The sequence below is a fragment of the Chlorocebus sabaeus genome, chromosome 14 (genome assembly GCF_047675955.1).
Source record: "Chlorocebus sabaeus isolate Y175 chromosome 14, mChlSab1.0.hap1, whole genome shotgun sequence".
NCBI lineage: Eukaryota > Metazoa > Chordata > Mammalia > Primates > Cercopithecidae > Chlorocebus > Chlorocebus sabaeus.
The window spans coordinates 73,284,075-73,296,171 of record NC_132917.1 but is presented as its reverse complement, the minus strand read 5'-3'; the positions used below and the strand labels follow the sequence as shown (position 1 = coordinate 73,296,171).

Sequence of the window (12,097 nt, the reverse complement as noted above, 5' to 3'; positions counted from 1 at the left end):
CTGCTTCCTACAGCTGCAGGTGGACCTTTAATGGTATTACTATAGTTAACATCCTTACCCAAATTAAAGTCTGAGTAATCTGCAACTTCTTCAAAGGTTGGCTGCTTTAAATCTTGTAAAACCAAAGAATCTGAAGTTAATACTTTCACATGATAAGTAACATCTGAAGATTCCACCTTCTCTGCAGGTCAAGAGAAGGAACAGACTTTATCTTCCCAAAGGGAAGAAATGGTTCATTGCTTATATCACACTGAAATAAAGTGGACTGTGTTTTGCCAAGACCAACAGTCTGGTTGTAAGATTTTTCACTCAAAGAAGCAGATGACTTAAGCTCTGGAATAACACAAAGTGGCTTAATGAACATTTTCTGAACAGCATTAGGGGGTGATTTTAAATTTGGATGCCAGTATAGGAAGCTATCATTATCATCCTTTATATGCAACAATGGTTTTGAAGCTGCTGGTTCAAACACCCCAGGAGTAGACTGATAGCATGTATGTTTAAGCCTATCAAAGAGTTTTCATCTTTATAATATAATGGAGAAAGATCTGGATTTTTTGGTTCTCTCTCTTGGCTGTCATCTGTTAAATATTTATTGATGTCAGCTTGGATGTCATTTACTGTACTCTCTTTCTTAGAAGGCTCAATAGAGGCAATAACTGCCTCAAAGGCTATATTTTCAGTAGCATCAATGTTTTTCTCACCAAAAAGAGAAGTTCCCTTTTGGTTTCTTTCCTCTTGAAAATACAATTGTTCTGATGTTTTATCCAAGTTGGATATAACAGTCTGAAGAGGACCACCAGAAGCCTCCATTTTAGAGGTATCATGTTCCCTGGAGAGTACATGTATTTCTGAAACTTTTACAGAATTATCAGGAGCTATAACATTCCTAATACACTTTATTCCTGAGGATCTGGGTTGCACTTCTGAAGATAAATTATTTCTAGTCTCTGTTAGTTCAAAACATTGAGATGATTCTTTCTGTAAACCTTCTTCATTTCTTTCATAACCCTCCAAAGAATCTGTCTTTTGTTTCACCTCAATCTCAGCTGGAGCCCTTAAATAAACATTCTCAAAATAATGACTATCAGAAGTCAAGGGAACCCCTTTTCCTCTTCTTTCCAACAAACAACACAAGAAAGAATATGACATTTTATTATTATAATGAGCAGCAACTTCACATGGAAAGGAAACACAGTCCTTACTGATTACACATGTTTCTGGGTGGTGCAAAGTTCCCTCTTTGTTCCATGGCACATAGGAAAAGGGGACACTAAAACTGTAACTTCCCTTGGAAATTTTATTTTTATCAATTGTGTCAGATGAATCTGAAAAAGAATCAGGGTACTTACTGGTTAAGTATGTTTCTGCCTGCTTAGATGAAGCTTCCTGTTTCCAATACTGCCCATATGAATAAGCAGCATCAAAATGGTCACTTCTTTTAGTAGCTATGTTTTCATCGGTTATGTCAGATAAACTTGTAACTGAAACTTGATCTTTATCAGCTAAATTGGTTTCAGGCTGCTGTGTATCTTTTCGTGTCTTCCATGACATATATGAACAAAGATCATCATAACTATCACAGTCTTTGGGAATTTTCAGTTCATCAACAGACGAAATAGTCTCTTCATTATTCCCTTGTTCAGAAGGTAAAAAAGGGCACTGAGACCCAACAGTTGTGCTCCCTATAAGTGGGTGCTGAGATACACTAAAGCAACTGCTTGCTAAGTCTGAAGCTACTTCTGCAGTAGCCTGGAATAAAGCTTCACTAACTTCCGATGGTCGAGAAGACCATTCAGTATCTTCAGACTTATCAGGAATTCCCCTGAAAATAAACAGTTAAAAATAAATAAATAACACATTAAAAACATTTAATTTTTAAGTACTAATACAAAAATACATATGTCACTAAAATCAAGTTTATTTGAAAAGTGCATTGAAAAACAAAGCTCTCCTAATTTCAGACTCCTTTAAGATGGCTAATGACCGAACAAAAAAATTCTTTTTAACCAAAAGGTGAACTACCACCCTACAACCCTGATATTATCTCAGGCTTCTCCTAAAACAATAGACACAGAATGTGATTTTCATAATGATGCCCACCATGATTTTTCATTTAACCTGCATTAATTTTTTTACTAGTCGTCATTTATTGTGCTCTTGAAAACTATGCAAGGCCAGGCACAATGGCTCACACCTGTGATCCTAGCACTTTGGATCACCTGAAGCCCAGCAGTTCCAGACAAGCCGTGGCAATATGGCAAGACCCTATCTCTACAAAAAAAATTAAAAATTGGTTGGGCATGGTGGCACAGGCCTGTAGTACTAGCTATTGTGAAGGCTAAGGCAGGAGGATTGCTTGAGCCTAGAAGTTAGAGGTTACAGTGAGCCATGATGGCACCACTGCACTCCAGCCTGGGCAACAGAGCAAGACTCCATCTAGATAGATTAAAAAAAAAAAAAAAAAAGAGAAAGAAACCACTCAAGAAGTGATCTATTCCCAAAACACAACAGTAACTTAATCACTGGTTGATGATCTAAAAATGTGTACAGATCACTTTTCATAAAAGTGATATAAGGTAATATACAAGCACAGAGGTTACTTTTTACTTTCTAAACATTGTTTTTAATTTAAGGTGGGTTTTCTTTTCAGTTCTAGAAGAGGAAAACATATTCTTGAATAATTCCAAATATGTTTTGAAAATTCCAGACTTTTCTCCCATTATGACTATTCTAAAGGACATGAATTTGGAGTATCTGTTAATTTGGATAAGTCTGTTCATAAAAATCTTCTTACTTCATACTCACATCTCCTATAAGGTAAGGAGAGCTAACTAGTCTCATTCAGTAACAGCTGAACAAAATGAGAGTGCCAAACAAGTTAGTGACCTAGAAATAAATGCTTTTTGCAGAATAAGGGTGAGAGGGAGGAGAGAGATGATGAGCAGCAGATGGGAAGGTTTATGAGAAGGAAAATCCAGTGTGTCTTCTAAATTAAAATATGCCCGAAATGCCTGAATACATTAGGAATTATTTTTAAATAAACTACTGTCATCTAGTTCATCTCTACACGTTACTCTGCCAAATTAATATGCATCAAGTCCTAGGACTTTGTTACCTTCAGAGTATGTCCTAAGAGTATCTAAGCCCCACCTCAAAGTACCACCTTAGCCTGAAGTCACTAATATTAGTAACAACGTAGAACAAGAAAGGAGAAAGGTTACATGCAAATAAATCATCCTACCTCAGAGGTGCAAAACTTAGTTCACTTTGATGAAATAAAGAATCAGACGCAAATTCTTGGTCTTGTGTCAAACAGGTCAGCAAAGGCAAATCAGGAGAAGCAAAGCTATCTTGTATGACTGCAAAGTTTCAAATATAAAAATGCTGAGTAATGCTGAAAATTGATTATTTACTTACGTATGTAATACTTTAAAGCACCTACATATGCTGCCATATGGAGAATTCTACAAGCATTAGAATAAAAATATAAAAGCAACAGCAGTAGCAGCTACCATTTATTGAGAGCCTGACAAAGTCAAGGTGCTTAACACCCAGTATTTCATTTAATCCTCATGACAACCTTGAAAGATAGGTATTATTATACATATCTTATCGGTGAGGAAACATGATTACAAAACTTACAAAGCATTAAGTAACTTGTCCGCATTCAAGTAGCTGAAATGCCACAGTGAGATTTGAACCCAAGCATTTCAACTTTTAGCAAATGCTCTTAGCTATTATTAGTGTTTCTTCCCATCTTACATAATACAGACTACACCTGTTATGTCAAAGTATAGCACAGGAGCTCCTGGGCCCTAAGACACTCTTAGGAGGTACCTACTGTTGAAATTTTATTCAAAATAATATTAAGATATCATTTGCCTTATTCACTCCCATTCTCTCAAAAAGATACAGTGACATTTTCCAGAAGCTACAGAATGTATGATACAGCAACAGACTGAATACAGAAACAAGACATGAGAATTTTGCTGTCTTCTATTATGTCAGACATTATAGAATTGTTTAAGTAAAACATGGCCATATTGCTAAACATTTTTGTATTAGAAAAGTTATGTTTTATAAAATATGTACTTTTTCAATGAATTAATAAATTTTAAATGTTTCAGTTTTAATTTCTAATATGGGAAATATCAATAACCAAATAAACAAAAGCTCTTTGGAGTTGTCAGTGATTTTTAAATGCATAAAAGAATCCTGTTACCCAAAAAGTTTGAACTGCTGCTTTAATGAAAAAATTAAAAAAAAAATTCTTGTGATTTCCTGAATGTTGACTTAAATCATTCTTATTTTAATCAGTATACTCTCTTGATTTCAGAATGCCTGTAACACTGTGTACAAAGTGAGGACTCCTCTCTCACACCACTGTTCCCCTTGAAATTACCGAAAACCTAGAGTTCACAGAGCTCACCATGTTGTCACCTGTCCTTCACTTGGTCAAAATGCATACTGTCCCTGCTCATATACCCTGCACACCTTCCATATAATTCATCACCCTCTTGTTTTAATCTTTCGTCGATCCACTTCCCATATAAACTGTCAACTCTGTGTCTACTTTATCCATAGCTATAACCTCAGTGCCTAGCAAAGTACCTGCTACACTTAATAGGTACTCAAAAGAGAGTTATTTACTTACTGAATGAATTAAAGTGAGAAACTGATATATAACAACAACTTTTGCCACCAAGGAACAATTAGTATGGTTCCTCTTTGGCCTTGGCACAGAGAAGCAGTCTTAAACCTCCATAATAGTCCTTCACCCCTCTAAAAATCATGAAGAGTTTTTAACAAAGTCCCCAAATACACTAGAGCTAATGCTATAAGGGGGACCTTTGGGCAAGTAAAGCAAATTTACTATTTCCAGTTAACTGTAGGCTGCGTATTTAAAGAACCTGAGAGTCTTTTCTAAAAAAAAAATTAGAGTTATCCCTAACCAGGTTTCAGAACCCACAGAAATCCTCAGTACCTAAAATAGCTATTTAGGTATGAGTAAGGAATAGCAAGTAACAAGTAAGTTATAAGCAGCATTTCAGCATCTTCTTAAATATTTAAGAATATTTCAGGGTGGAGTTGGACAGTTAAATCAGGTAAATTGGAAAAAGTATTTGCTAAAGGAGCAGGCCAAAGCTGAAGAGTTAATGATTCTCAAGTGTACAACATTATTTGTGTGTGTGTGTGTGTGATGGGAAGGTGGTATATGTTACTTGCCATGCCTTTTTCTTTCAGCTTTCAACCACTTCTTGTTTCCTCAAGTATGGACATCTGTTACTAGCTTGGATCCCTTTTTTTTTTTGAGGTATCTAATCATTCTGGCACCAGCCATCATCAATGACATTTGCCATTGGCGAGAGCCTAATTATCACAGTTAGTACTTATGCATAACAAAACAGCAATGATAAAATTTCCTCTGCCTATCAGATCCAGGAACCTACTCCAATAATTTAAAATGTTCTGCCCCATCTATAGTAAATGAGAAGCCAGAGTTACAAAACTTTACATTAGAAAACATTTTAGGTCACAAAGTACAATCTCCTCCCCAGTACTAAAATCCTAATACAGAATTTTGCTAGACATTTTGCAGTGACATGAAGCTCACTTTTTGTTGTCGTTATATAGCCTTTTCTACTATTAAATGGTTTTGACTATTAGAAAGTTCTTTTTTATATCAATTTGAAAAACAGTTTCCCTTTAAGTTATGTATTCATTTTAAACTCTAGACTAGCAGTTAGCAAACATTTTTTTATGAAAGGTCAGATGGTAAATATTTTCGGTTTTGTTGGTCATATATAATCTGTCACATATACTATAGTTGTTTGTTTTTACAATCCTTTAAAAATGCAAAAATCATTCTTAGCAGATGGAAGGTACAAAATCAAGACTTGGCCTATAAGCTATAGTTTGCAGATCCTGCTCTACACCATTATAATACAAATCCCATGGTACTGTTATTTTCTGTTTACTGGATTGCCTTCCCACAAGAGGAGTTAGCTTTCATCTTTATATCCCTAGCATCAAACACACAGGAGGCACTTAGATATTTGTTACATGAATGAATAAAAACTAAGTTGCTTCCTCTTTAGCATAACAGCCCTTCAAATATTTGACCATAGCAAAGTCTTCTCTTTTGTCTATCAAAAGATACTCATCTCCTCCCACAAAGGTACTCTAATTTTGTCAACATCCTTCTTAAAATGTGGACCTAAAATTGACTTTAATAATTCACATCATAGAATATGTTGGCACTAATATCTTGACTTGGATAGCATTAGCTTATGTTTGCAAATAACTTGCTGAATTAAGTCCTATTCATGCTTCTTTACAAAACTATAAAACCATCTTCATGATTGAATCCCTTAATGGTTTTAAAAGTACTTAAAGTTTATCTTTTATAAAGAGCTAATAAATCAGTTCTATGAGGAAAGCAGCAAGATCTACCTCAGACAAGCCACTCAACCTCTTTATGTCAACTTTTGGTTTGAAAGCTGAGGATAATAACACATGCCTTAATTAATTCTAAAAATCAAAAAAGGTAAATATGAACATTTGTTTTTTGTTTTTTTTGGGGGGGGGATCATGGAGTCTCCATTGCTGAGAGAACCAAAGTATAATATATTATTCATCCCAAAAACTCTGCAAATTCAAGACTGAGGAGGTACACACAGTAGACAGTTATCACCTTTCTGCCTTCTGTGAGCAACAGGATGTGACAAAATGAGAGGCAACTGTACACTTAATATAACTAGATCAGCTAGCCAGTAAAAAAAACAAAAACAAACAAACTAAAAAACAGAAATAAGCTTACCCCTTTGAGTAGGTCTCTACAGAGCTCCTTCACTCAAAAAGGGTAAAGTTAACACTTGCAGTCCCCGCAAAACTTACGAATGTGAGGTATTACTACTAGTTAAAATAAAGAGGCATTACCTAGCAATGGAGAACAGAAGAGATCTCTGTTGGGTTCCTTTACTTGATTTTCTGATTGGGTCAATACACCCTCCTCCAGAGAGGGGAAGTCTGACACTTCAGTATCTTCTCTTCTCACATTAAACCTGGTCTGGGATGTATCCAAGGTTTGGGAAGGGTCCATTTCTTGAGGAAGACAATGCCAAGATTCTGTTTTCTACAAAAATTTTAAAGGAAAACATGCTAAGTCATTAACTGAGTTACCATACATATTAATATTTAGATTAAAATGTCCACTCATGTATCACATAGCTTCCTATTTAATGACATTCTCATCAAAGTTTAGAAAATGTAAAGCTGTTCTATTTCTCACAATATTAACCACATTTTAGACCTCTTCCCATTATTACACATCTCTTTCTTTAATACAAAAAAATCTTTGATACAAAGTTTCGTTGTATGCCACTGCCAGCGTATACAAAACAATTACCCTTGTGAAATAGAAATTCATGAAAATTCAGAAAGGTAGATATTAAGGACTGACAAAAGTAGAAGTTTGTATATTATGGCACATGTGTTCCAGGGATAAGCTTTTGTACAGGTTTCAAATGTAGCTCTCTTTTGAATATTCACTGTATCATGAGAAGTGGCTTGGGAAACCTTTGAAAGGTTCATTTTACTACAAAAAGGAACAGACTTTCTGGGGTCTGAAGGAATTTGTACTTGAAGATACTCCAGTCAGCAGAGAGTCATGTTGAGCAATCTGCAGACAGAATTGTTTCAAGTCTGCAGCTGCCTGGGAAACATTTACATGGTTGAGTCCGGCCTTCAGCCAGAGCTGTTGAGCCACTTGCTTCATGGCGGCAACGCTAGAAGGGGCCAAACATGGTGCCCGCGAGGGCTGGGCCGATTCGTGGGTCCTACTACACATCTCTTGAAGTGTGGAAGAATCACTGGCATTTCCACTATATTTTTTGTTAGTTCTCATCATTAAATCAATAGATTTGGTTCTACATAATATTTTACAACTCGATAATAATAAAATAATAAAAAAACTGAAAAAAATATTCCAAACCTAAAGCTGAAGTATTCACTCCAGCTTTAAGTTGGGAATTCACTTGACTGAATTTTTATTAGCTCTACTACTAGTTTCTAAAGGATCCCTGGCTCTTCTCAATATATAACATTATTATATCACCCATGAATGTGATACATTTGTCTCCTCCAACTATTTACTCTTAAATTAGTGGCAAGATTCACAGAACTGCTTCTCAGACTACTTATGGGGAAGGACCAGTTTTTCCTACTTCCAATTCATCACAGACTGACACTTTACTAAAATGTTAACAAAAATTAATGACAAATAAGCTAATTTTTAAAACTAGTAAAAATAACTAGAAAAATGAAATTTAAGTCTTAATATAAGCCCAAGATATAAAACACCAGCCCAAATGTTTGATTTCTAGGTCTAAAAAAAGATAAAATTACTCTATCAAACTACTATAAAAGTTTCTAAACACTTCCTCTCAATTTCTATACTTACCTCTTGACAGACCAGTAACAAGCAAATAATGGACTGGCACCAATCTACAGATCACACTAAATAACAATGCTGAATTAAAGTCGAATTAAATACTAATGGTGACAAGTTTAAAAGGCATTTTCCTTTTGGATTTAATACTAGTTAGTATATTCTATCATGATATGAAAGTATTTTCATTTTCAAATAATTTGATTAGAAATGAACACTAAATTAGCTCAAACTGCATTATAGCATCTTTTTCCCCAATTAAACCTGATAAAGGATGGCAACATTTTTTTTATTTTTATTTTTTAGACAGGTTCTTGCTATGTTGGACTCAAACTCTATGGCTGGACTCAAACTCTGGGCTCAAGCACTTGAGCTTCCCACCTCAGCCTCCCAAGTCAATAAATTTCTTTATATTGAAACATGTTCACATTTCTTACACAGTAGTGGTAGAGCAGACGTTTAAATGTTTGCTAGCATATTCTTTAACATTTTCACACATATATGGTCATAACTAAAATTAATCGGTATTTTAGAATGCCCTCATTTTCTTGTTTCATAACATTGTTCAGTATTTATTTTATATAAGCAACTTCAATTTTCTTTAAAAATTTAAAAGATTTATCAGTGAATCTATTAGTTCCAAAAACCTTTTTGATAGCTGGTACTATCATAATTTTCTCAATTTCCTCCTTAGTAATCCTAGTCTACCTCTATAAAATACTGATAGTTTTGTAGAAAGTCTATTTCATTGAGTTTTTTTTTCTTAACTGTATTTATTAGGAATATATCTATTTTTTCTCTATTTCTTGAATTTAACAACTGTATTATATTTTATAACTTGTTTTCCTATTTACCATGTTTCCTCTATCTGCAATTTTTCTTTTTTTGTGTATGTGAGACAGGGTCTTGCTCTGTCAACCAGGCCAGAATACAGTGGCACAATCTCAGCTCACTGCAACCTCTGCCTCCAAGTTCAAGTGATCCTGTCATCCTCAGTCTCCTGAGTAGCTGGGACTACTGGCAGGCACTCAGTTAATTTTTTAAAACTTTTTGTAGAGACAGGGGTCTCACTATATTGCCCAGGCTTGTCTGGAACTCCCAGACTCAAGCAATTTCCCTGTCTTGGCCTCCTAAAGTGCTGGGATTACAAGTTTTTCATTCTTTATCTAAAATCTTTGGTTAAATAATTAATTCATTCAATTTGCTTTATTTATTTAAATAAAAACATGAGAAAGTGGCACTATAATGATAGCAACTTTACATATATAATGTATTTTCATTATTTTGTAAGTATTCCACTACTGGACTCTTCTTCCTTGATCAACTCAAAGGTTTCTAAGAGAATATTGGAATCTTTTAATTCCCAGGTGGCCCAGAATCCATAAAAAGAAAATGCATTACAATTTACAAATATTTTCACAAACATTTTCTAACAAGACTTTTGTCTTTGAGGAGGCATTTCCAATATTTAAAATTCATTAATAAAATGTGCATATAGCAAGTTTAAGAAAAAAGATACCCACTATCCACTACATAATATCAGTTATACAAATACATGCAAAGAAAAAAATTTAGAGAGAAATATTCTAAAATATTAACACTACACTTACGGAATAGCAGACTTTTGACATTCCAAAATAACTCAATCCCTTCTACATTGAATAAATTAATCAGCTCTATAACATCAAATTGCTACTGGAAACATGCTTTTCGCCTTTCTGATACTTGAAAATAAAAGGAATATGAGAATGATTAAATTTTACATTTTTTATTTTGAGGGCACTCCATTCTATAGGGGATAGGTTAGTGAGCCAACAAAAGGTTTTAGAGCAGGAGAATTCCAATCATTTTGTGACTCACTAAAGCAAAAATCACTGGTCCCCTGACTCATCTTCGTAGCCTCTCTAACCATGGTTTGAGCCTGTATCCCATAGTTTACTCCTCCCTAATAGTGACAGATGTATCCATTAGTCTTCCTGCCCATCCTCTGACCTCCACAGATCACTTACTCTCTAGTTCCTCTACTGCAATAATTTTTTAACTTTATGGAGACAAGTATCTTATCACATTTATACTTGTCTTTATTCCTTTCTTATCTGTATTTCCATCGTTGCCCCTCTGAGAGTTCAGTCATCCTTATAATCACGCTTTGCAAACACCCTTAACTTTCTTGCCTTTTTCTCCCATTATCCTATTTGCTTAGCAAAAGTTAACACTGATGGAACCGTCCCCTTGCGTGAATCCAATCAGCAGCACATTGCTGGAGAAATCACATCCCACACTGTCAAAGCCAGTCTTTAAACTGATGTCACTAAACAAGGGCATTCAGTATGGCCTGGAAATCCTACTACATTTTCCTGGTGAGTTGCGATTTCATACCTTCTCTCCTCAGAACTATCAAACGTTCCTAATTTTCAACTGATGACCTTCAATAAGTGTACAGCACGAGAAAGGAACTCCCTTGTCTTCAACTGCAGATCTACAACCCCCATTACCAGATTTCTATCTTATGACTTGAAAAAAACAAAAAAACAAAAAAACGTCGCTCTACCTCTCAAAGGCCTTCCCATCTCCTTCCAATTTTTTTCAGTGATTTCCTTCCTATGTGATTCTCCCACTTTCCTTCATCCATTTTTCTCTCATTACTGAATCATTCCTCTCCTATGCAAACATATTCTTATAATTTCCCATTATAAACTGAATTTTTAAAATAATATGTTCAACCTTTTTTTACTCTCTGCATTATGTATTTTCTTGCTACATTTCAATCATCAAATATTCTTTGTGTTATACCTTTTAAATCAATATAAAAAGGCCAACAAGTCTCTAAATATTTTTGACAGATGTGGGGAGGGACAACATATAAGCATTCTGACAAATACAAACAAATTTTGCAGGAGAAGTAAAAGTTTGAGATATATCTTTGGGATTTATCAGTATACAGATGTATTTAAAGTCCTGGATCTGGATGAGACCACAAACATTCCAACGTTTCAAGCAGGGGTTAAAAACTCAATGTGTATAGGGGTATGGGGGTAAGACAAATGGAGTAATCCATCCTGGAATTGGAGAGTAATGGGATTTGTGGCTAACTATGCACTGCTTGTTCACTTTAAAGTATTCTATTTCAAAAGTGTTAAAACATTGTGCAAAATTGGTTTCTGCAAACCACATTTGAGTCCACAGCTTACAAATTCTGATTCTAAGGTTTAACAAAGGAAGATAAAGCAGCAAAGGATACTGAGAGAGAACAGCTAGATGAGTAGAAAGAAAACCAGGAGAACCCAAGAAAGGAAATAACTTAAAGAAGTTATGTAATGATTAATAATAGTGTCAAATGCTATTTATTGTACCTAAGATGAGGACAGAAAAGTATTCACTGTATTCAGCTACATAAATATTGCTGGTGATACTTGCTTTCAAATGGTTGGGGTCAGAACACAAAGTAGATCAAGTAGAAGAACAGACAGATCCTAGCCAGTGTAATAAAGCAAAAAAAAAAAAAAAAGGAAAAAAGAAATGAGAAATCTATTTAAAAGGAAAAAACAAAACACAGTTGATACAACTCTGCATAGAAACTCCTAAAGAATATATATTTTTTAAAAAGCTACTAAAACTAGTAAGTGAGATTAGCAAGGTCATAGG

The 12,097-nt window shown here is 34.7% G+C and overlaps 1 protein-coding gene and 1 pseudogene across 6 annotated transcripts in view; both read right to left on the bottom strand.

Annotated features, from left to right (window-relative positions):
* The window catches only part of ALMS1 (ALMS1 centrosome and basal body associated protein), a 228,773-nt gene that overhangs the window by 185,950 nt on the left and 30,726 nt on the right, over positions 1–12,097 (bottom strand). For all 6 annotated transcript variants that reach the window (XR_012095364.1, XM_073023075.1, XM_073023076.1 and 3 more), the window contains 3 exons: positions 6,943–7,138; positions 3,245–3,362; positions 1,353–1,825 (listed from right to left, as the gene is read on the bottom strand). Coding sequence is in view for 5 of the 6 variants with exons in the window: in XM_073023075.1 (XP_072879176.1) it covers positions 1,353–1,825; positions 3,245–3,362; positions 6,943–7,138 (787 nt within the window). In the remaining variant the exon portion in view is untranslated. The remainder of the gene's footprint in view (positions 1–1,352; positions 1,826–3,244; positions 3,363–6,942; positions 7,139–12,097) is intronic.
* On the bottom strand, positions 7,155–7,909 carry LOC119627277 (guanine nucleotide-binding protein G(I)/G(S)/G(O) subunit gamma-5 pseudogene; annotated as a pseudogene).